The sequence below is a fragment of the Pinus tabuliformis genome, chromosome 2_1, assembly GCF_031772625.1.
Source record: "Pinus tabuliformis cultivar Carrire ecotype Pingquan chromosome 2_1, CPIR1, whole genome shotgun sequence".
Taxonomy (NCBI): domain Eukaryota; kingdom Viridiplantae; phylum Streptophyta; class Pinopsida; order Pinales; family Pinaceae; genus Pinus; species Pinus tabuliformis.
The window spans coordinates 573,912,255-573,938,738 of NC_142299.1; the positions used below are offsets into that span (position 1 = coordinate 573,912,255).

Sequence of the window (26,484 nt, forward strand, 5' to 3'; positions counted from 1 at the left end):
TAGCACCTTAGTCATAGGTTTCATTAGAAGGTAAAGTTTGTAAACCATATGCAACTCCTGTGAATAAAAGTCGCGTACATATGCAGGTTTAATGAACAAGAGTCGCCTACGCAACCCTGGCATGGAAAATAAAAAACCATGAGCATTTCCCATGGTAATCTCCCACGGTTTTTTGTCATTGATCCTGTCAACAATTACCAACAACAAACCCAAAGGATTTGCCTATGGTATTGGCAAGGCAAAAGGCTATAAAATGTGAAGGAGATTGAGCAGTTGATGTGTGCATTTTTTATGAGCTATTTGATGTGATATGGTTTGAAACAGGTGTGCACGAAGGCAAAAGGAGGAGGTTCATCTTTGAGAGATCTGAAGATGTTTTAGAGAACTAATGGATGTGTTTGTTACAGGTGTAATTATGGAAAAATGTTTAAGTTGCTAACAAATGAAGGATCAATGGTTATAGTAGATCCATGATCTGAATATATGTGCAAAGATCAAAGTGTTGATTTGACAGTATATGCAAGAACTTGTAAAACAGAATAGTATGCAGAATGTTGTGATTGACATGGGTTGTGTTTGCAGAAAGGATTTAATAAAAAACATGTTTTTGAGACCTATACGCAGGTTGTGTTCCTGAATAGCGCGTACATATGTAGATTGTCCACAAAACAGTCGCGTACACTATCTGAGTTAATGTGTTTTGATTAATATTGTTGCTTGTTATTGGTTCTGGTTGATTGTTGTCACTATGATGAATGAGAGTGTTTAGATGATAGTGTTTTGATGTTGATTGATGAGTATATTGATGGTTGATGAGAATTTGTTTGATTGGCATTTGGCATCTTGATAAACTTGTTGAAGAGAGGGTTTGAATGGCTTTAGCATCTTTATGAGTCTGTTGCAAAATGTATTGTATTCAAAGGCTATGTTTGCTACAGAGAGAGTTTGACAGAGAATATGATTTGGTTAATAATGATCTGAAATCTCTACACAAGTTTTATGCATGAGAAGCGTGCATATACGCGAGTTTACTTAATGACAATCGTGTATATATTCTAATTTGATCAGGGTTTGTAGCGTTGGTTGGTTATGACAGTAGATTGGTTTTGTATTATTTATTGTTGATTGCCAAGGATATCTTGATCAAGATGTTTGGTATCTGACAAGTTTTGGTTGATGATCTGAGATTAGTTACTGGTTTTGACTTTGGTCAGTGATTTTGTTGAAAGAGGGTTGATTGGTATCTTGGTATATAGTTTGAGCATTTTGGTTGATCAATGTTTGGTTACAGAGAGGTTATTCAGTTATTCAGTTTGTGCATATTGTTGGGTGTGCTTCCAGTTTGAAAATTGGATGAAACATGGCCTACAAGTTTTCGATGGTTGATTGAGACTAGTGGATCCAGTGTAAATATTCTGAAATGTGGTCCACAAGGGTGGTAAGGGTTGGAGCCTTCAGTCAGGGAGTAGGAGCTTCTTTCTGGTAGGAGCCGGTAAACTTAATCAGGGAGTAGTAGCTTCCTTCTAGTTGGAGTTGGAGAAATCTGCGATTATATCCTCCCGCGGGTAGAAGCCTACGTACTAGTAAGAGTCTGCGCCAATACAAGATGTAAGAAAAAAATCTTTATAATAAGAAAAAAGACAGAGACGACAACAGCGGTGATTTTCTCCCAAATTGGGTTTCCACCTGAAATCTTGGTGTCCATATGTGTTGATGTGTTGATTATGTGTTATAGCTTATCTACTCTTATGTTAAATATGTTGATTTGGGGTAGCATCAGATGTGCTCTAGCCATGAAAATTGGTGGAGAAGCTAAAGCACATGAGATCTCCAAGACCCAGAAATGGTTTCGACAGATTGTACCCAGTTTGGGAGATATTAAAATAATTAATATTTTTAATGCAGTTCCTAAAAGTCTAAACTTAAGAAAAATAAAATATTAATAGGTATTAATATAAAACTGAGTTAGAAGGTTCCAAAATTCATGGATCAAGCCAAATCTAATCTTAGCCGTTGATTAGAGATTTAATCTCGACCGTTGAAGGACCAACAAGAAAAGTATAAGAGGAGGCTTGAGCGTCAGTTGGAGAATACACCAGAGTGATCAGTCATTCATTTTGCTAGAGCGGGGTTGCTAAGCAAAAGTGAATCAGTGATCAACAGCGAGAGGCAGTGAGTATTGGACAGAGAGGCAGAGACAGTGCCAAGAGACCAACGCAGAAGCAGAGAGCGAGAGCAGCAACCAAAGCAAGCCACGCAGAGCCCAGAGGGACTGCATCATCCACGCAGAAGGCAGAGGGAGTGATGCAGAGGGTCCCAGAGACTGCGCAATGCCTCAGAGGGCTGATGTAGAGGGTCCTGGGGCTGACGCAATGCAACAGGGGGATAACGCAGAGGCCAGAAGGGCCAACGTTGAGCTTCAAAGTCGCCAGAGAGGGTTTCGTGGGACAGGTTTTCTGAATACCTGTTTCCGAATAGAGAGGTATTGATGCCATGTATTTTTCTCTGTCTGGTGAGCCAGTTAGGCACCCAATTGTACTCAAGGAAATACTGCATAATAATAAACTCTAAGAATAGTTGCATCGGCTTTCCCGCATTGGGTTTTTCTGGGGACATTTGTCCAAAAATAACGGTGTCACTTGTGTGTTTGTTTTCTTTCAGCTGATGATCTGTAGATGTTGTGACTGTATTGTGTTTATTTTGGTATTTAAATTTTTAAATAACTTGTTCAGAATTTACAAGTAGAAGAAATAAACCAGCAGAATACAAATTAATTTTCTAATGGATAGACTTAAAAAATTCAACATGGTATCAGAGCAAGGTTGCAGATCACAGGAAAGTTGAAGGCATCAGCTGAGCAGAGCATTTGCAGCAGATTCAACTGTCCCAAGTGACAAAGTTGATACCTACAAAAAGCGACAGAGGAAGGGTTGACGCAGAGGGACTGTAGGAATTTACAGGGTAAGTTCCTCAGACAGAACACCAAAGGACACCGCTAATCTGAGGAATCACTGGCAAGATCACCGGCAACTGAGAACGTGTGCGTCGCTAATCTGTAGGATCACCGGCAAGATCACCTACTGCATCTCGAGTAGCACGAACCCATTTTGGAAGCTGAGGAGCTGAAGGAGGATCCTGCGATGGTGGGGGAGGATTGTCATCCTCAGTTTCATCATCTGAAGAAGAAATGTTTTCAAAAGTAGAAGAGATAGGGAGAGGTGGCACATCCGCCGGACTAGGCTCGCAGGCCGATATATTTTCATCAAATTTTACATCTCTTCTAATGATAACATTTTTGGACTTAAATGGAATAAGTCTATAGCCTTTGACATCTTCAGAATATCCAACAAAAGTACATTTTTCACTCTTAGGTTCTAAAGCTTTATGCTTTTCATCTGGAATATGGGCCCACGCTTCACTTCCAAAAACACGAAAGTGACTTACATCTGGTTTGATTGAGCTCCATGCTTCTTCTGGAGTGATATTCTTTAAAGACTTAGTACGAGTGCAATTTATTATGTAATTTGCACAGTTAATTGCTTCTGCCCAAAAACTAAGACCAAGTCCTTTAGATTGTAGCATACAATTAGCCATTTCCTTTAAGGTGCGATTCTTCCTTTCAGCTACACCATTTTGTTGTGGAGTATATGGAACAGTATGCTGCATTTGAATTCCATTCTCAGTGCAAAAGTTGATGAATGTGTTTTTAACATATTCTCCGCCATTATCAGATCTTAGCTTAAGAATTTGATGTCCAAATTGTTTTTCAACAAAGGCCTTAAAGGCCAAAAATGTGTTAAATACTTCACTCTTGAGTTTTAAGAAGTATACCCAAGTGCGTCTGGAGAAATCATCAATGAAAGTTAAGAAATACTTGCAGCCAGAGAATGAAACAACGGGAAGTGGACCACATAAATCACTATGCACAAGCTGTAAAGGGGTTGAGGCGTACCAAGAGGCACGTTTTTCAAAACTGTCCCGATGATGTTTTCCGAGTACACATCCGGAACAAACACCATCTCTACAAGATACCATAGGAAGACCTGTCACCATATTTTCTTTACATAGATGCTGAAGGGAGCGATAGTTTAAGTGACCAAATCGCTCATGCCAAAGTTTGCTCACTTCATCGTTATGAGCAACAAATACTGAGGGAAGATTTGATGACCCAAAGTTGTGAAACTTATACAACCTTGTAGAATCATCAGCAATGCCAGTAGCTAAAATCTGTTTAGGATCTCTTAAGTCCTTGATTACAACATCATGAGGTGAAAATTCAACGATTTTACCTTCACCTGAATGAGTTATCTGATATACAGATAGAAGGTTGCAGGATAAAGTTGGAACACATAATACATCATTAAACTGACCATTGTCTAGATGAACGGTTCCAGTCCCTACAACACTAAGAGATCTATCATCACCAACATTTATATTTTTGGTGTTACAATCATTTAAAGAAGAAAACATGGCTTTGTTTTTGGCCATGTGATAAGAAGCTCCAGAATCAATGAGCCACTCATGAGAATGAGAAGAAGAAGATACATTTAGTGCATAGCCAGACCGAGATGCTTGACAACCACATGCAGAAAGTGCCATTCCTGAAGATGAAGTTGAAGATTGCTCCAAATGGATGTTATGTTTCTTCATCGCTGCTTCCAAGGCTTCCATCTTCTTAAAGCATTTGGATTCTAAGTGGCCATCTCGATTACAAAAGTTGCAATGTCTATCAGTCTTCTTCCATTTGTTTTTATTTGTCTTGTCATTTTGTTGAAATGATTTTTCATTTTGAGGCTGAGATTGCTTAGGACCCTTGTTTGGTTTAGGACCATTCTTTTTAGGATATGACTTCTTAGGATTCTTTGAATTTGGTTGCTGCTGGGCGGCTAACGCTTTCTTGGAAGAGTTTCCAAGATTAAGAAGACCAAGGTGTAAGAGTTTTTCTTGTTCTCTTATTAAAGAATCACAAAAAGAGTCAAAGGAAGGGGACTTGTAGTCTGTTCCTTGAGAAATGAAGGCTTCTCTTGTAGAATGGAAGGTGGAAACAAACACAGAGTAGGTTGGTCCCAACTTAGTAAGAATGGAATAGATAAGGTTACTATCTTCTTTCTTAACCTTAACACCTTCCAAGAGATATCTAAGGGTCTTGAACTTGGACAAGAAATCTTCAATGCAAGAAAAATTATTAGGGTCCAATGTAAGCAACTCATTTTCAAGTTGATGGGCTCTAAGTTCATTTTTAATCCCAAAAACTTTATTGATTTGTTTCATTGCTTCATCAGGAGTATCAAGTTCTGCAATATGGAATCTAAGATCTGGAGAAATAGACATCCCTATCAATCCACGTGCTTGATCTTGCCCTAAGTCACCTGACACGGGGATTCGGGACACGTAGGATTCGGGATTCGTGGTGTCGGATTCGGGACACGCTGACCCCCCGGAACAGGACACGTTAGGACACGTTATATATTATTTTATTAAAAAATATATATATATATATATATATATATATATATATTTAAATATATATATATATATTAAAAATTAGATATTATCATATTTCTTACACAAATTTTAATTAATGATACAAATTTATTGATTTCAAACATAGATCTTCATCTATAGCTATTAGCATGCATAGTACATACAAAATTCAAATAAATGTCAGTGGTACTGGTCACATAAATGATAAATCTATTAAAAATTTAAATCATGTTTCATAATTCATAACTGAAAGACAACTTACAACTAAAAGATAGTAAGATAAACACACTGACAACTGTAGTTTTCTCATTAAGTCATCAAATCAAAATGTGTTACATAGGTAGTGTTGGTGCAATGCCAATGGCAAATAGAAATAGAAAATATAAAACAACTACAGGTATACAAGCCTCAAGGCATCAATCAGCATCAGAATCAGCATCATCATGGTCCCCACTGCTCTCCTCTACATCCTCCTCCTCCCCTGTATCCATAGTCGCCTTTGCATCTGCTGGTATGGAGGCTGACCCCTCTAAGTCATCAAATCTAACAGGCTCTAGCACTGGATCATTGAGATCCATGTTGGCCAATGCCAACTCAACAATGGTGTCCAGACCCATATCATCAGGAACAGTGTTACTTGGGAGCGGGAGCTAAAGCGTGGAGCGGGAGCGACATATTCAGAAGCTCTTGGTTTGGTGCTCTTGATTAAATATGAGTTCCATACCCTAATACATGACAAAATTCAATGGAAACATTGCAATCCCCCAATCCTAAAATCCTGAAAAACTGATAAGTCTGCTGGATTTTGAATGAAATCTAAAATTCTACTTTCTCCATATGAAATCCAATGAGGCCGGAACCACTCTCAAACATCCTGAGTCATTTCATGGTAATGTTAAAAATTTAAGTAAAAGGATGAAAATGAAGATTAAAGAGAATGTCACTTTTACTTTAAGAATTTAACATTACCATGAATAGCATATCAATACTAGGGCCTAGACTTGATTATGAAGCTACCAAAATGCTCTACTCCTTGCTGCAACAGCACAAATCACTTACCAAATGAAAATATTAATGAGCAAACACGCCCTTTTCATACCCGCGCTGAGCTTAGCGAGTCCTGGAAACCGGACACGTGTCCTAAAATCACGACACGCCCTTAAAAATCGCGTCACGCCCTCGGACACGACGTGTCCGAAACGGACACGACGTGTCCTGTGATTTGGACACGAATCCGGACCGAATCGTGTCGGATTCGCCGGATTCGGGATTTGCAGGGGGTTTAGGACGAATCTAGTTTCCTAGATCTTGCATATTTTCCCATTTAGGAGCCTTATCTTCATCCTTCGGTTTCTTTTCTTGGCCTGAGACTATTCTGCAGAGACCTTTACTTCTAAGTAAATCCTCAATGTAGGACAACCATTGGAAGTAGTTGGTGTTGTCAAGGGTAACTTGGTATTGACTTTCCATTTCAACGGAAACTAAAGCTAAAGATGCTGAAACTAAGTGTTCCAATGGATAGATCTCGAAAAATTAGGTTGTTTCAAAAAAAACGGTTATCCGGATGAAGAAGTTATGGCTTTTTGAAAAAAAATTGATGAAGTCGTCGACGAAGTGCGGGAATGTGCGGAAATGAAAAATCCGCCCCCAAAAAATGGAGATTTGAACCCAAGACCTCTACTCTCTTAAAATAGCTTTGAACCAATTGAGCTATACAAAAAAATTGAAAGAGAGAGAGAGAGGGGGGGGTTGATGCTTTGGGTTGCGTGCTGCTTTGAGAAAGCAAGCTCTTTTTTCCCTACAAAAAAAAAACACAAAACCCAACACGACATGCAAAGAAAACGAACCTTACGGCTCGAAGTTAGCTTTAGCCGAAAAACTAAATATTTTCAAAAATGAACCTTGCGGCTCAAAGTTAGCTTTAGCCAGAAACTAAATATTTTCCTCAATGTTTCTGATTTTCCGAGATCACTCTAAGGCGCAGGGAAAAGAGCATACGCATGAGAAAAATCCTTCCTTTCTGTTTCTGATTTGCCCAGATCGCACAGAGTCGCAGGGCAAAGAGCATACGCAGAAATGAAAGGTATAGATCCGGTAATAAAAAAAGCTAAATAAACCGAAACCGAAATAAACAGAGAGAAAATAACTGTAAACTGCAAATAAACACTGTATACCTCCAGATCTTAAAAATGACGCAGCTAGGGCTACCGGAAACCTTTTCGCGTGAAACAAAAGGGGTTCCTCACTGGAACAGATGCTCACGACACAACAGAGCAGTCCTCTCGGCCCGAAAGCAGTCAGAAACAGTAGATCTAGGAAACGGCAGTCGAATGCAGTTCTACCGGCTTTAGATTTGGATCACCAACGGACGCGGCCCTCAAATAGCTCTGATACCATGTAGGAATTTACGGGGTAAGTTCCTCAAACAGAACGCCAAAGGACACCACTCACAACCAGATCGCAGATCAATACACCAGTATTTTTGACGTGGTTAAAACCCCCAAAGAGGGAAACAGTCCACGGCCTGAGCCAACGCGGCCACTTCAGGCAATTTATTAATAAAAGAATGAAAATTTACATATGCTTCTCTCATAGACGGATTACCCTACAAATGACCCTCCATGCGCTTTAAATAGAAATCATGGACCAATCGGGTGTCAAGCCATGGATCAAGTGTCGGTAATACCGAGGAGAGAATGAACCGTCGAATCACTACATATCGTGACCGTCGGATTGTAAGTTACAAAATGTACAAGGTAAAGAAAAACACTTTACCTAACTCTATACTAGACCAAGTTGTACTTAACTATTTCCTATGTGTCGGAATAACCTAACAGGGACTGCATCATTGGTCCGAGCCTGAGAGAGGTCGGCGCAGAGGCTGAGGAGGGCAGAAATAGGCTCACGCAAAGGCCAGGAGGGCTGACGCAGTTGGCTAAGGGAGCTGTTTTACCGGTGTCGAGATTGCGCAGAGCCAATAAGCTCAATCCTTCAGTTGCTGGGGCGAAGGAAGTTGTGGGCAGTTTGCGGGAGCAAAGCTGGTGAGGCACTGTGGTTAGAACAGTCCTTAACAGGGCAAAACCAAGGTAGAGGGAGTTGTTGTCAAGGCGGATTTCTAGCTAAGGAATCTGGATCAATGTTGCAGTTGCACAGATGATCGGAGAGGGGCAACTTGACGGTTGGCAGAAGGATTTCCAGAGGGAAATCGGGACTCAAAGGGAGTCCAAAAGAGAACTTCCATACAGGAAGTAGAGAGACTCGGAGGAATCGAACCAAGAACTTCCAGACGGGAAGTAGAGAGGCTCAGCAGGAGTCGAACCAAGAACTTCCAGGTAGGAAGTAGAGAGACTCAGAGGAGTCGATAGAGAAGAGTAGAGAGATGGTCGTGAATGGGCTGAGAGATCAGGATAGGCTGAGCCGAGCATCCAACTTTGTGGTCTGGAAGGCCAAGATCTTGTCCATTCTACACAGACATCGCATCAAGGGCTTCACCTTGAGAGTAATGGCTATCCCAGTTGACCCAATAGCTACTGAAAGGTACGAGGAGGCAATGGCGAAGTCAAAATGCAACATCCTTGATGGGGTCAAGGATCATGTGGTCCAACATATTGCCGAGAAGGAAACGACAAAGGAGATGTGGGACACCTTGAAGACATTGTATCGGCATACTTCCATGCAGAGGAAGATGTTACTTGAGAATCAGCTAAGGTCATACCAAATGCAGAAGGGAGAGCAGATAGATCTCTTCCTCAGTCAGTTGAAGGAGATCCGGGACCAATTGACTTCCATAGGGCCACGCCAAATCAGGAGTTGATGGTGAAGACCGCACTAAACGCAGTCTCCGAGGAGTGGGAGACATTTGTCCAAAGCATACTGCGCAGGGCGAGTCTTCCAGATTGGGAAGAACTGTGGGCGGCTCTTTGCCAAGAAGAGATCAGACGGTTGACCAAGACGGGAAGTAGCAGCAAAGGAGTTCGGATCAAGAAGAAAGAGGAAGAGGAAGCAGCTCTCGCATCTATAGGAAAGCATGAGAAAAGGAAGAAGAAGAACCTCTCCAAGGTCAAGTGCTTCCACTGTGGGGCGCTGGGTCATTATGCGAACCAGTGTCTGAGGAAGAAGAACAAGGGAGAGGCTTCTGACTCAAAGGTAGCGCCAGCGAAGGCAAAGAAAGAAGTCGAGGATGACGATTGTGCCATGAGTGCTCATGTGCTGCTAGAGAAGAAGTGGGGAGACATTGAGTTGTAGTCATGAGGACTACAAACGATGAGGGGCAAGATCCTTGAGGTACCCAACCTCTTGGATTATACCTTGCTATGGGAGCCTCGAAGAGAGAGTAGCAGGACTTGCGAATGTCGGTAGAGACGGATGCAGATGAAGCGGCAGAGAGTGCTATAGTGCAAGAGTCCCCGGGCAGCGCAAGGCTAGCAGGATGAAACAATGTGAGAGGCACAGAAGTGTTGCAACGGTGCACGATGGCACAGAGAGGTGTGCAACAGTGCCAGATGGAGGGAGTTGTTGCAGCCGCGCAGAGGTCAGTAGAGGGAGCACTTGTTAGCGGCAGAGAGAGCTTCAGCATCAGGAGTGTTTCTAGCCTGACAAGGATGTCAAAAGTTGGGTGGATCAGTTACTTACTTCTCAGTGACTGAGTTGCAGTGCAGTAGTAGTATGCAGTAGCACAATGCAGCATGATGAGAGGGGGATGCAGTGCAGATGCAGTGTTGGGAGGATGGACCAGCAGCAGCACGGATGCAGAGGGAGCTGCCGTACGGATGCAGCAGTGGCAGTGGCAAGGCCATGGGCAGCAGTACAAGATGCAGCAATGTAGAGGATGTTGGGCGAGAAGGCCTAGCATCAGCACAGGTACCGGTGCCGGATAATCAGAGTGATGCTCAATGAGGAGTATTACTAGAGCACATCCTCACTAAGAGGGAGTGTTAATTTGGGGTACCATCGGATGTACTCTAGCCATGAAAATTGGTGGAGAGGCTAAAGCACATGAGATCTCCAAGACCCAGAAATGGTTTGGACAGATTGTGCCCGGTTTGGGAGATATTAAAATAACTAATATTTTTAATGGAGTTCCTAAGTCTAAACTTAGGAAAAATAAAATATTAATGGGTATTAATATAAAAATGGGTTAGAAGGTTCCAAAAGTCATGGATCAAGCCAAATCTAATCTTAGCCGTTGATTAGAGATTTAATCTTGGTCATTGAAGGACCAGCCAAAAAAGTATAAGAGGAGGCTTGAGGGTCAGTTGGAGAATACACTAGAGTGATTAGTCATTCATTTTGCTAGAGCAGGGTTGCTAAGCAAAAGTGAAACAGTGATCAGCAGCGAGGGGCAGTGAGTACTGGGCAGAGAGGCAGAGACAGTGCCAAGAGACTAGCGAAGAAGCAGAGAGCGAGAGCAGCAACCAGAGCAAGCCACGCAGAGCCCAGCAGAGACAGCGCATAGCCCAGAGGGACTGCGTCATCCACGTAGAAGGCAGAGGGAGTGATGTAGAGGATCCCAAACACTGCGCAGTGCCTTAGAGGGTTGACGCAAAGGCCAGAAGGGCCAGCGCTGAGGTTCAAAGTTGCCGAAGAGGGTTTCGTGAGACAAGTTTTCTGAATACCTGTTTCCAAATAGAGAGGTATTGTTGCTGTGTATTTTTCTCTGTCAGGTGAGCTGATTAGGCACCCAATTGTACTCAAGGAAATACTACATAATAATAAACCCTCAGAATAGTTGCATCGGTTTTCCTGCATTGGGTTTTTCCAGGAACATTTGTCCAAAAATAACGGTGTCACTTGTGTGTTTGTTTTCTTTCAGCTAATGATCTGTAGATGTTGTGACTGTATTGTGTTTATTTCGGTATTTAAATGATTTAAATAACTTGTTCAGAATTTACAAGTTGAAGAAATAAACCAGCAGAATACAGATTAATTTTCTAACGGATAGACTTAGAAAATTCAACAGAATACTGCTCATGGTTAATGCATAATGAATGACTAATGATATAATGATTCAAATAACTGTGAAAAATCAAGTAATCTACATATATGCTACTTGTGTTCATTAAAAGCACGTACAAATGCGAGTTGCTTAAATGATAATCGCGTATAAATTTTTGAATATGCAATTGAAGGTTAGTTGAAATGAAATACTAACTCACGCCCCCCCTCTCAGTATTTTTAATATTATGATCTAAACAACTATCGAACTATCATGGTGGGTCATACATTCTCCAAGCTTTACGCCACTATATTACACCTATGGATTTCTGAGGAGCTGAAGAGCCAACATCTCAAGGCTAGAGGACAAGCAAGTCTCCACACCAATTGTTAGACCATTGATCACATATTCATACTCCGAGCATTGTTGAGGAGGCTCGTCATCGCTGTTTGAAGGTTTACATATGCTTTGTAGACTCCTAGAAGCGCTTGACATAGTTTTTAGGAAAGCATTATTCCAAAGCCTCTGCAACATTAGCATATTTAAGGCCCTCGTAGCAACCATCATGAAACGATATTAGTCAGTTTTAGGACACCTCAAGATAGCATGCGGCCTTTTGAACTTCGTCCAGAGTACCATCGAGGTAAAATAGGGGTGCCCCCTCTCACCCATCCTCTTCCATATTTATACCAATGTGTGAGTATTTCCTCCATATGCACATTCAAGAGGAGGATGATTGTCTTTCACATCAAGTGTTCATTTCCCTACTCCTATTTATCTATGACATGGTCTTGTTGGCCTCTATTCCAGATGGCTTGCAAAGAAAAATCCATATACTGGCCAGCTTTTGTGACCTTCGATAACAAATGATCAACCTATGTAAAACCAAGGTTTTGGCCTTCAATGCATCGAAGAGCTTTCTTACGAAGCAACATTTCTGCTATCAATGGATAGAGATTGAGATCACCACATCTTACACTTACCTGGGAGTACAGTTAACGAGGCCTCATTTTGATATGTGGCAAGCCCTCCAACCTCGACTCGGTAAAGGATATGGTTCCCTAGCCCTCATCAAGAGACAATGCTTCCAAGGTCAATTCCAGGACATCTCATCCAAGCTCTACCTCAAGGAGGCAATTATCAGACCTAGAATTCTCTAAGGGCCAAGTGTGTTACAAACAAACTGGGCCAAGATGGAGAGAGTCTAAACCCGGCTTCTTAGGTGCATCATCTAGTATAAGTGAACGATTCTACAGCCAATCATTTAGGCAAAGTTCAACGTCCACTCATTCAAGAGGAGGATGGTTGTCTTTCACATCAAGTGTTCATTTCCCTACTCCTATTTATCTATGACATGGTCTTGTTGGCCTCTATTCCAGATGGCTTGCAAAGAAAAATCCATATACTGGCCAGCTTTTGTGACCTTCGATAACAGATGATCAACCTATGTAAAACCAAGGTTTTGGCCTTCAATGCATCGAAGAGCTTTCTTACGAAGAAACATTTCTGCTATCAATGGATAGAGATTGAGATCACCACATCTTACACTTACCTGGGAGTACAGTTAACGAGGCCTCATTTTGATATGTGGCAAGCCCTCCAACCTCGACTCGGTAAAGGATATGGTTCCCTAGCCCTCATCAAGAGGCAATGCTTCCAAGGTCAATTCCAGGACATCTCGTCCAAGCTCTACCTCAAGGAGGCAATTATCAGACCTAGAATTCTCTAAGGGCCAAGTGTGTTACAAACAAACTGGGCCAAGATGGAGAGAGTCTAAACCCTGCTTCTTAGGTGCATCATCTAGTATAAGTGAACGATTCTACAGCCAATCACTTAGGCAAAGTTCAACGTCCACTCATTTTTCCTCATGGTCCTTTTCTGCTTGGTCTCTTTCCTCCATAGAGTCAGGTCTCTCAAAGACACTATCACCAAGATAGAGAGGTATCCCTACCTTCCACTTTTATCATCAGAGGCTCTTGCTTCAAATTCACCTTTAGATCGTGAAGGAGGTTGGTTCTCAAAGGTGTCTCAGCTTCTCCCATCAATGACTATCTCCCCAGAGCCTCCCCCCATTCAAATTATCCCTTGATGCCCTAAGCCATCTCTCGTCAACTAAACAAGTATTGAATCAAGTTATCAAAGAGGAGATATACAGATAGTACATTCAAGTCACTTGGACCTCATCTCTAACAAGATTGGGCTTTGATGATTTCATTCTACGTAGAGCACTTTTTAAAGTTGTGGGATGGCATCATTGTCCACCCCCCTTATGTGTGCAGGGCTTTGATGCAATTGCACAAGATCCCTTTAGGACAATTAAGTCAATTCCCATCGACTCTGGATTCAAAAAACACACCATATACCACAGTCTGATAGGATCTGCCAGTTGTGCCACCTACAAGAGCCAAAGACAAAGATGCACCTCATTTTTAGGTGCCCCATATGAGATCAAAGGACATTATCACTGCCCTATATTGATTCAGGGATTTCCTCTCTACTTTCTTTCGATACTAGGACCAGATATGTTTATCCCTCTTCATCAAGTGAGATCTTCAACCAAAAATCTCAGCTCTTGCACCCCATGATTTGTATTCGAACGACTAGGACGATCACCTCATACTTTCATGTTGATCCATCAAATCAGAGCAACAAGCAACAAGCAGAGTTCCAAAGTGCACCAAATAGGAGAATGGTAAGACCTCTAATTTCTCCTCAACCTTCCCACTAGGAGACCAACCAACATTATTGAATCCAATTTGGAGGTGTCAAACCATACTTCAACTTACACGTCCTTCGAGCATTAGAGGGATAAGCTCCAAACAAATCCAGAGTAGAGCACCTCCCACTTGTCAAACTACCTCTCAATTCTAGAGGATCAGCCAAAGATTTTTTTCATGGTTTCTTTATACCTTAGATGCTAGAAGTATCCCCCAATCCTACACCCCCAAGGTCATACAGTCAAACCCACCAATGGTTCCAGAGGACTCCGACAGCAAGCTAGTGTTCAGTTCCCCCCGGTGTTGAAACTATCGGTATCGGCAAAATATCAGCAAGGGTCCAGAAAACATTTTATCAACAATATCAGCGAAAATATCGACAAACATAAAAATGCATAATGTATTCATTTTTTTCAAATTTTTAAACATATAAAGCAATAACAATATAAAATATACACATTGGCACATAAATATGAAGAAAGCACTAATATATATATGATGCAGTGGATGTAAAATAAAAATGATACATCAAAGGCGATACCAAATCTTGTTGATCCCTAATAATTGTCCAATCAAGGACTCAAATGTGGAGAACCGATACAAAATAACATCACATATATAAAAGTATCTCATCATCATGTGTTATAAGTAGCAAAACAAATAAAACTAGCAGCTATCTATATGAGATCAGTGCCCTCTCCCTAGCAATTATCTTTCTGTTTTTTTCATCAATTGCTTCAAGAGCTTTTTGTATAAGCTCCACACTAGAAACTGTACAAAGCATTACATCATGTCCAGGGAGTCTAGCCAGATGGTATTTCAATCACGTAACCCCTCCTGCCATCTTTGTCCCACACAAATTGCATGATAGATATGCCTGATTTGTCCCACCATCAGCCTCCACATACTCCCAAAATGGGTCCAAGGCTTTTGGCATACTTGTAGTGAACTAATTCAAACCTAGGGCACCAAGAAAAAAATGGCATTAAACACCCCAACACAAAAAATAATAAGTAATAACCACCTCATTTTAAAAATTATTTTTTTTACTACATTATTTGCAATGTGAATGAAAAATGGCAATAAGAGGGTACATAAGAAAGTTAAAAAAAAAATGAAGCATGTTGTCCAAATATGGAGAAAACACTTGCATTCGCTCATGGGCATGAAAATCATAGCAAATGGAAAAAAAAAAACAAAGAAGCAAAATGTTGGTGGGCAAAGAGGCAAGCAAGCAAAACCTTAAATCTATGAAAAAAATCATTAACATAGGCCCTAGGGGTTTTTAAGAACATACCTGTTAATGGAAGAAATGAAGTTTGTCTCACTGTTCTTCAATCTTTGATCCACAAAAAATTCTTAGTTGGTGGTGATAATGGTTGTTCGATCCTCAATCCCTCCTTCGCAACCACCACAAAGCTCTTTACCTTCCTTTTTCAAGACTCAGAAACCAAAATGAGCAAATGAAATGACCAAAATTGCTTTTTCTAACTGCAGCCCAGCCTACCCGTCGATTTTTAGGGTCGTCGCACGATATTTTGCCAAAATATTAGCGATATTTCGGAAATATCGCGATATTTTCAGGCAAGGAAATATTGCAATATTTTCTTGGTGATATTTCGGCTTGCCGAAAGTATCGCGATATTTCAAAATATCACCAAAATACAACACTGGTTCCCCCCTTGCCCTTGGCCATCAAACTCAGGAGACCCTGACACCATTGGCTTCATCACCAATTCTCTCTCTCTCTCTCTCTCTCTCTCTCTCTCTCTCTCTCTCTCTCTACCGACTGTTGAGTTGTCCACTTTTCCAATCTTGGGCAAACTCACTTAGTATTTTTTATCACCGTACCTTTGTCATAGTTATATACATGTGCTTCGAGGTTGTACTATTGTAGGTTTCTTTCTTTATATTATTTTCAGCGTTTTCTAAAAGTTGTGCTTGCACTCCCACATTGTATTCATACCAATTGTATTTTTCAGTCCCATTGACCTACTTTTATGGTCATTCGTCTGACATTAATTAAAGAATCTTATCTTAGGATTTTCCTAAAATTTATTGTTATGCAGCGTGCTCTATCTAGTCAAATATGAATTTCAAGATATATAACATACAAAACAAGAATAATAGAATGGCCAATATTGTCAAATATTTTGTGGTGTTGGATTGGCTGCCTCATATCAAAACAAGTGCAAAACCACATTAGATATGTAAGACAAGTCACTCACAAGTTCGCAAACTAGAGAATGATCGTTGCAGTTTAGGTCAATAATAATTCAAATAGAATGGATGGTAGTCTCGATAGTTGATTGAAACACATGGGTATGGTTGGACCCACTCACAATGAAAAAGACATGGAATTATACCTTTTGATTGGTTTTCACGGTTTCGAACCACTACGCTCTACCCACTAGTTAGTGAGAGTTCTCATCTCGAGAAAAACAAAGTTTATGGAGTTGTTGCCCCAATAGCAATGTTATAAAGGAAAACATCGAACGCTATCAATGTGAATTGGGAACTATCTATTTTTGTTCTAATCATGAGAAAGGGCGCCCGCAATCGAGTACGTGGGATTTAAAAGAGGAACTTTAGAGCGGTTGAGGTTTGTGAGAAGGGAGGAATAGACAAACCAAAGGAATGCAAAGCCATGGGAGGAAGGAATGAACCAAAGGCAAGAGGTTTAGTTTTACGATTTTTAAACCTTTGAGAAGTTCAAACTCAAAGAACATCAATGCAAAAAATTGAATTTCGGACAAATTTATTAGCATTTCAACTCAAATTGAAATTCAACTTAAAGTTCAGAGAACTTAAATAAATTTGTTAGAATTAGTTTGAAGTTTAGCTAATTTCGCACTTGAACCTTGAAATTCGCCAAACCTGATAACTTAGGTTAGATTTGAGGTGAAACCCTCCCTTCATATTGTTGTAATCATTGTATTTATTAAAGGATATTACCATTGTAATGTCTTATATAGTGTTGTTCATTCTATTCTGAGGGTTGCCCTAACTAGGGTTGAAGGATATAAGTGGGACATTTAAGGCACTCTTGATCTTTGGGTGGAATCACACTTGAAGATGGATGTATTGTTGATTGTTTGTTTTATAAAAAAGGCTTCCTAGATGTGTCTACTTCATTTGCATCTTCATATGTGGTTGTCCTTTAATCATGCATGGTGGCACGTGATTACTTGGTTGATTTTGTACTTGTTGTGAGAAGCATCTTTAGAAGAGACCTTTTTTAAGTTTCTATATATTCAATTTAATCCATGTGGAGAATAGTATGTTTATAACAACCTAGATATACAAGTTCAAACCCTCTTGATTTTTAATCCTAACTCCACCCATTGGATAGACATTGGTCTTGGCTACCCACCGTCCCTTAAGTCTAAGAATATTATAAACATATTTTTCTAGGGTTTCCCCCCTTGAGTTGGAGGAAAGTCGACCACAAGTGAGAGGAAGAGTAATTGTGATGACAATGAGCAACCGTCCTAAGTGCCTCTAATTTTACACTTCATTCAAGGACTTAAATATCTGAGTGAGGGTTTGAGGTGAAACATCTTAATGCATCAATCGAATCTATGACTTCTATTGAAGCCAATCCATTATAGGGGTTATCCATCACATCTACAAATGCAAGACTTAGACAAATACCTTGGAGGGAGGAATGTTGGACTTTTCGTACCTCAAAAAGTATCCAACAAAGGGCCATTTATGGCAACAATAAGCAGAGAAGATCTAAGCACATGTAAAGAAGATATGGTAACAAGCACTCCAATGAAGATTCTATAGAGTGGTCTATACAATAGCCTTAATGATAACAATAAAAATACACCCTCCTTCGCAATTCCATAAAGCATTAATGAGGGAGCAAGGACATTTATGGAGAGAGATATAGAGGGCACATGCATGCCAAAAGCATACATGTTCCATCCTCAATTTAGTTCCAATATTATTTTTGTATTTAGCAATTCAAGTCTATTAGATAGCAATAGCTTGCATAATTACTTAGGGCACTTAACATGTGGAAGGTTTCTAAGAATAGGTGGGCACGAATTTTGCACCATCCTCTAGTGGGTACACCTTCCTAGGAATGATCTACTTGAATGACCATTCCTAGGACCATTCCTTAGAGTAATGAAATATTCACTGAACTTGATTGTACAAGCTTTGAGATGAGATCATAATCTAATGAAATACTTGATTGGTCCTCCTCCAGCTGCTATAATTCTATAGCTATACATTGACCAACGAAGAGTGATACACGATCTTAGCTATCAACCCAATCTATAGATTTGCAATTGTCCAATTCACTGCTACCATATACCACACAGAAGCAAGATAGTTTTCTTGTCCATATTTCAAGTATGGCATTATCTGATGTTCAAACTAAATGAAATACAAAAGTGCCTTGGATTGTTTTTCATTCATACAAATTTGTACATCGTAAACTATAAAAACTTAGTTGTTGGTACAAGCCTCCAACTATAAACAATGCTAAGCAAGAACTCATCAAAGATATAGTACTTCCTACCTGACCATGAACATGAGAATTTAATGGAGAACATTATTATTAGAAATTATTTGGATGGTCTTCTTGAATGACTGTAGGTAAGTTTTTTCATGCAAGTTGGCATTGTTAATCCCAAGTCCAAGAATATATCTAGGATTTAGGTTTATTTTAGTGAAGGTGTTGTTGTGCATGTGTCCAAATTCATTGTACCTCCTAGTCTATGAAGAAGGTAGGGTATAGGTTTTATTCAATTCAATTTTTCAGAGTAGGAAGTAGTGGACGCAGGGTAGAGTTTAAAGTTTTCCATGTATTTCTTATTTTCAAGAGTAATAAACAATGATGTAATTTGACTTTCATGTCCATGTACTTGCTACTATTTTTTTCAATTTGATGTGTTTTAGTTCCTAGTAAAAATCAAAATGCAATTCTGAAAGAGATTTCGGTTTTCTATACAAGTAGGTAGGTTAAAAAAGAGGATTGTTCTGATCAACTAAATATTTTAGCATGGTATCAAATCATTGTATCAAAAGCCTTAAAGAAGTTTTTGTATGAAGAGATTGGCCTTGGAGGAAAGAGAATTGTCGAAGGATTGCTATGTCCGAGCTACTATGACTAAAGCAAATCTATGCCTATGGTCATCACAAGGACTTGAAAAGGGTTATGAAGAGTGAAACACTAGTTGACCCAGTGGGTCGAGATTGAAGCTTGTTTAATGGAGTCACAATAATGGCTATTTAAGTATCGTGAGAGAGTCATATATTAAAGGACACCTCTAACTTTGTGTCATTAAAGTGCAAACTGCAAATTCTCCTCAAAGCAATGAACCTTTGGTACCCTGTGGAGAAGGGGGTCAAACTTCCTATAAATCCCAAAGATCTAGCAAAGTACAACAATAATGTGGTGAATGATCGTCGACAAAAGCAATGCCAAGGAGATTATGATACCTTGGGAACTTTGTACCAAAGTGTGAACATATCCAAGAAGATGCTCTTGAGGAACAAGCTCATCACGATTGGCATGTGCAAGACAAATATAGTAGCTAGCTATCTGATAAAGCTAGCAAAGCTTAGGGGCCAACAAGATGCAGTTGTTGATGAAGTCAAACATGATGAGCTAGTTCGGATTGCTATGAATGATTTCAATTCATCTTCGCACAACTTTGTCCAAATGATCTATTGATGAAGCAGTTACTTGACTTCAAGCAGTTTGGGGATTCTTTCATTGGAGAGGAAATGAGCCTAGAGCAAGGCTCAACCAATTACAAGGATGAGGGTGATGGACAAAAACCTAGCCCTCACTGGTAACGTCGAAAAGGAGATCACAAGAGTAGTCAAAAGCGCAAGGAGGAAGAATGAGAGTCTTCAAGTAAGAAAGACTTGAGCCATATCAAGTGATTCAAGGGTGACAAGCATGCCCACTATGCCTCTCAATGTCCTAAGAGGAAGAAGGGAAAGAAGAAGCAAGAACAATAGTAGCAAGAGTTTGTAGTGAGTGAAAATGGTTTCAATGTGGATGATTTGACTGCCAAGCTAGATACCCATTTCACCATGGTATCTAGTCTTTCCACATACACAGTTTCAGGGTTTAGAGTCTAGACGATATGTGGATAGTGGAGCTTAGAGACATATGACTTAGGACAAAAAGATGTTCAACGGGTTTCAAGAGCAACATATAGGAATGTTTATGGAGTTGGATGACGATGCTATGTATCTTATGAAAGTATTGGGCTCCATATCTTTCTAGATGCCTTTAAATGGTGTTCTTGAGTACCTGATTTAACAAAGAGTTTGTGTTCAATTCCTTGCATGACATATTTATAGTGGTTGGCTAAGCTTGATGGTCAAAAAGTCACCATCAAAGATTGCAACCATGAATCTAGTCAAGTTTTGGCCAAAGGAGTGCAATAAGGTGTCCTTTATAGGCTACTCACAAATCTAGTTAAGTAAGTATGGAAGATGCCATGATGGAAGAGGGTTCCTCCAGCATTGAGAAGGTTGTTACAAAAGGATTCTCTCAGCAAGAGGGTAATTGATGTTGATGAGACTCTTACTCTAGTTGTTAAAGGATTTTCCTAGAAAGAGGGAGTTTCCCTAGATGGGCTTATGTATGCACCATTGATTTTGGGTTTCAATTTCAATGAGATTGTACTCATGTTGGGTTGTTCTGAGTTTAGTGTAGGTTTCAATTCATTATTTGATAGATTTGATACACATGCCTTGGTCATGTATGATATATAAAGATGAGTTGATCAATGTAGAAAGTTCAAAACAATTCATGACATGGTGTGAGAAGATTTTGACTAGTGAAGAGTCCATGAAAGACAAAAAAGATTGGCAAGTTGCCGATGCAATGTTCCTTGTATAGAAGGTTTTCTCCTTGAAGATTATGAAGAGAGTTCAAAGTACAAAAGGATGCATGAGAAGATCTAGGTGCATGCAAACAAGGTATGATGGCAAGTACTCAAATAGAGATTGAGAACAGTTGTTTGTACAACAGCTTTAATGATAGCAATAGAAATAGCAGTATGCCCTCCTTTAATAGTTTTGTATAGCAGCAATAAGGGCACAATGGAATTTATGGAGAAGAGAGAGGGCATATGTATGCCAAAAGCATGCATGCACCATCCCTACTTTAGTTCTAGTTTAGATACTTTTTATATTTAGTTGTTGAAGTCTCTTAATTAGTACTTACATGCACAGTTAGTTAGGGCACTCTAAATGTCGAAAGTTTCCAAGAAGTATCGCATGTATATCCCTTAGAAGTATCGGTTGTACATGTGTGTAAATTCATTGCTCTTGGTCTATAAAGGAAAAAGCAAGGGTGTAAGGTTTGTTCAATTTGATGTATCAAAGCAAGAAACAGTGGGTGAAGGGGAGTTTGAAGATTTCTACGTACTTCCTATTTCCAAGATTAATAAACAGAGAGGTGACTTGAGTTTCAAATCTATGTACTTGCAGCTACTTTCTTCAATTTGATGCGTTTCAATGCCTACTAAAAATCATCTTGCAATTTGATAGAGATTCCATTTTTTTGTTTTTCCCAGTAAGGTAGGCTAGAAATTAGCCTAAGACTATTATCATGTGTTGAAGAATTTCAACGAGGAAAACACAATTGCAGTCTCATTGATGGTGAATCTGATGATTTTGATTATGAAATCCAAGAGGATGTGTTATAAGATTCTTCTACCCTATTTTGTTTTTTACATTGGCATTCCTGTCTATCATCTTATCTATGTAATATTTGACTATGTAGATTTTCACAATTCATCATAGTTCTAGAATAATTTATAGACATGTGATATCTCTTGATGATATTGGATGAGAAAACTGCAACTCGTGTATCTATATGGATGATGTATGATGTAATCTTCTGTGTTAAATGCATTATAGTTCTATCTTCATACATACATACATACATTATATCCTCATGTTGCCATCCAAGGGGTCTACGTATCTTGTGTCGAACACTTCTATCGAATGCTATGTGACTTAGGTCCTTGGCTATGTTTGTTGCGTCACACATGATATCTTGGACAACCCCTTTAGATCTTGGCTCTGCTAGGCCAAGGTTAAGAGAGAAATTGTATTGGCCAATAATGATGAATTTATTCTAAACCACATTCAAGGGCTCATTTCTGATAATCTTTTGTGAAAGTGTTGCCTCCCTACACCATGAGCCTAGTGGTGGAATTGGCACTAAGGAAAGTGCCATGGCTTTTACCAAGCATAAGCCAACCATGGGTTACAAATGGCTTTGATCCAAGCCCTTCTTTTAATATAGGTTATATAAACTAAGGACACTAAAGTTTAAATTAAAAACTAGGCTGTTTTGAACTTGAGTATTTGGTAACAAAGGTTAGAACCTAAAAAAGAATTTTTTATTGTTTAACTGTGAAAGGATACGCTATAGAAAAGACGCTCACTCACCTGGTTGTGTCGAACCTGCAATAATCACAACATGGGAGAATAGGAATATTGAAGCAGCTCTTCTAGTTCTACCCTCTAGTGAGAGCCATATGACCTTCGTTCAAGGCCCTCTATCATCCTCCCTCTTGTGGCAAGCTGCCTTGCTATGTGATAGACCCAGGGCAATTGAATTCCAATTTTCTTGGATACCTATCAGCAGAAATATTTTTTTGGCCTTAGAACAAGAGAAATGATGCGTTATTCAATGCAAATGTCTCATCAAACAGTTTTTTCTTGGATTGATGAGACGTTGATATGGACCAGCCTCTTAATGTAAATCATTGTGCAAACAAAAAAAGTTAAGCTTGAAATGGAACGCCTACAGCGGTTAGAATATTGACATGAAGCCTCGGGCACAATGAGATAGGGGTCATTGAACCCACATAGTCTAGCTAGCCTATTTAGCCCATGTGACCTCCATGACCTGCAAAAGTGGCCTGGATCAGCTAGGTCCCACCAAAGTTCTTGTCACAACAGACCTCAACATTGAACAAGGAAAAAAGTTCATGAGAGGCATGAGCACAGCCAAAGTTGGTCCCCCTTGGCCCACCACAAATGTCAAGCATTTCATGACGTTGGCCCCCACTATTTTAAAAGGGCTCAATCTCTTGTTAATGTGTAGAACCCAATCCAGCATATCAATGTTGCCATTCCTGGTTTGAGTTAGGACCCTACCCTAGATGAACACAACCAACCTCCACCTACAACTGGTGTGATCGATGTTTAGTGGTTATTTGCTCAAGCAAAAGCCCTTTGTTTCTTTGTGTTGTTATGTCCATGCACAATGTGACTTGGACTCTCTATGTGTCAGTGTTTTGTTTGCAGCCAACTCACATTTTTTGGCCTTGAAACCTGCAGCTATCTTTACGTGTATTAAATCCCCATATATACAGCTGTTATTCATAGTTAAAAGGAAGCTTTATTCAAAAGAGAATGTAAATGTTGGGCAGTTAACCACCATAATCTGCTGGTGATATAATAAATTATGGATTGAGAGTGGTGTGAGGAATGAGAAAGGTTCAACAGCTTATCTCGGGCTAGCCTGATATATTGTGTATTTACTACAATTTGATGTATCGTATATTTACTGCAGTCCATCTATGTTGTTTGCATACACCACAAATTATTACATGAGAAATGAGGAAAATATGATAAATTTTAAGGAAAAGAATCAACAAAGTAAAAATGCAAATGATACATATTACCTATTGAATAATAAAGAAACACTTTAACTTTTTCTTGTTAGGTAAACCCCGTTTTGATTGGAGAGGATATAGAAGTCCTTGACATATCTACTTTACAAACCTTTGGTTATGAAGTCATGACTAAGGAGCATCTATTCCATCAAAGTTCCCCCGGACTTGCACCCAGCCTCATCCACAAAGACCACAACAGCACAAGAAACCACCATTAACAACTTCTTTGCATTAGCACAGAACCAATGTTGTGTATTAGGCCATTAGAATGACTTGGACCTCGAAAAGACTTTGTTGACTGCTTTAACATGAAGAGAATGCCCATCAGGTTTTGAACATGGATCATCATCAATTTAAGCACTCCAACATGGATCATCATCAATGCAAGCACTCCAACTTGCCACTAGACCATAGTTCAATGGACAATAAAAGAATGAATAAGCTTCAAACGTTGTCCCTTAAGTAACTCCCTTAAGGGGAGTTGAGTAGGTTAGTAATTTCTATAAAAGAGAATTGTTGGAGAAAGCTTAAGTATTTCTACGGTAAACATTTTGTAGTAATGCTGAATTGCGAAGCTTAACAGTTTTGGTGTGTAGTTTTGAATGTAAATCAGTAATCCATGCATGCCTGATTTACAAACCAGTAGGAAGTGGGCCTTGGACAAGTTTCAGTTTCTAAGGACAGTACAATGTGCTCTAATTAAACGTGTTGTGAATTGTAAGTTCAAATTATAGGGAATGGACTTGATAACAAATCTACTAATCAACAGAACGTTGAAAAGTAATTGAACGACGTGCCTTTTCTCCTGAATTTTGAGTCAAAAAAGATGAATATACTTTAGAGAGAGAAACAGAGGTGGCAAGACCACATATACCCCGCAGCACTGACACATGAAACAAAAACGGATCTCAGAAGGGAACAATTTATTGGGTTAAAATAAACCAAATAAATTTGTTACTATGATTCAAATTACATTCAACAAACTCATTAAAGTGTTTCATAAACCTCAACAAATTTTTGAAAGTATAGCACGCACTTCAGTTCTTCTAATCAGATTTATATATAACAGCCCCTGATTTCTAGTGCGCAGTTTTGAACATAAATTGTTAATCCATAGTCACATAATTTATATCCCAGTCCGAAGTGGTTCTTGGACAAGTTTCATTTACCAAGAACCGCACAATGTGCTCTACTTAGGCATATTGTGATGGTTAAAATCAAACAATTCCAACTGGGCCTTAGGTCACTAATGAAGTCAGCAGATGATTAAGTGTTTTGCCAAGTTTCCATTTCTGCTGTAGTCTGCCCCACCTGGATGCCATCTCTCCAAAAGTATTTGGTAGGGTGCAAGTCCTAGGCGATGTTGACAGAGTAGGTATCCTCAAACCTGGCACTTAGGTGAAAAGGGATTTCTCAGCCCTCAAGCTTAGATGGATGTTTCTCAAAGAAATTTCAAAATAATAATAATAATCATAATAATAATGCACCTGATCAAAGCAGGCTTCATGTCAGGTCGGGTAAGAAGCCGGGAAAGCAACAATCCAGCGATCTTCCGCATGGGGCCGGGGTTCGAAAGATAGTCTTTGCAGACAACGATTATCCTCTCAACCAATGGCGGAGGCGCATCTTTCACCGAAGAACCTGCTTCTGCCAAAGCTGTATCCACCGACGATAGATCAAAAGGAATCAATACTAGAATCGAAAGCCAGAGAAGCATAGTGCACTTGGTCTCCATTTCCCCGGTGCTTTCTTGCCGTATAGCGCTCAAAACCGTTGTCACGCCATGGCATTTCTCTAGCAGAGACACCGCAAGCTCCAAATCGGACACCTGGTGAGGGAAAAACTTCAAAACGGTCTTGTAACCGCAGACTGTGACCAGAGTATAGATGATTATGCATAGCGGCTTGATGACCTCCAGAATGTCCCCGGATTCGATCCCTGACTCAATTGTTTTGGTGCGAACAATGTGCATTAAAGGAGAAACTATGCTCTCGAGGTGCGGCTCGAGCAGCTGTCCCTGTTCTTGATATTTATCCATCTGTAACAAAAGAATTTCAAGTTATTTAAATTTTATCTTCAACATGCTTCGAGATTTTTCGGTGTAATAGAATACTTACAATGGATTGGGCTTTCTTGATGGCCGAGAGATCCACTGCACCGCCATTTTGCACGATGCTAGCTACCAGATTTTCCAAGAATTTGTATTCCTGTACAAACGTTCTGCGGATTACTTTTTCTTTGGAGCAATACTCATCGTCTTCTTCTATATCTGGGACGACATTGCCTACGACTGCAGACTCGGAAGTCATCGCTCCCGTAATCAAACAGTGGGTGGAGGTTCTGGAGTGGATTCCTTCTTCCCGCTCTTAGTTCAGAGGCACGGTGACACTGTCAAGCATTTTGTGTAAGACATGTGAGGATTGGAATTAAATTGTACATTTTAAATAATAAATATAGTTGGACGAAGACAATGATTTAGCACCAAGTGGCGCTTTTTTTGGTCGTACCCTCTTCTTTTCCACTGATGTATCCTTGATTTCCTTTGCATAAACAATAAAGACATATGGAAAAGTTTTACAAGTGTATTTCGAATAAAGAGCTGGGAGAAGTAAAGAAAAATTACTATAGTGAAATGTTTAATCTCATTCATAGACATCAATCAAAAGCATACATA

At 39.7% G+C, this 26,484-nt stretch overlaps 1 protein-coding gene across 1 annotated transcript in view; it reads right to left on the reverse strand.

Annotated features, from left to right (window-relative positions):
- Window positions 1-26,238, reverse strand: part of TTN1 (ARM repeat superfamily protein) — a 370,146-nt gene extending 343,908 nt beyond the window's left edge. The window contains exons 1-2 of the mRNA XM_089403008.1: window positions 25,928-26,238; window positions 25,298-25,848 (exon numbers count right to left, since the gene is read on the reverse strand). Coding sequence (XP_089259134.1) covers window positions 25,298-25,848; window positions 25,928-26,119 — 743 coding nt within the window. The 5' untranslated portion in view covers window positions 26,120-26,238. The remainder of the gene's footprint in view (window positions 1-25,297; window positions 25,849-25,927) is intronic.
- Between the last annotated feature and the right edge of the window lie 246 nt (window positions 26,239-26,484).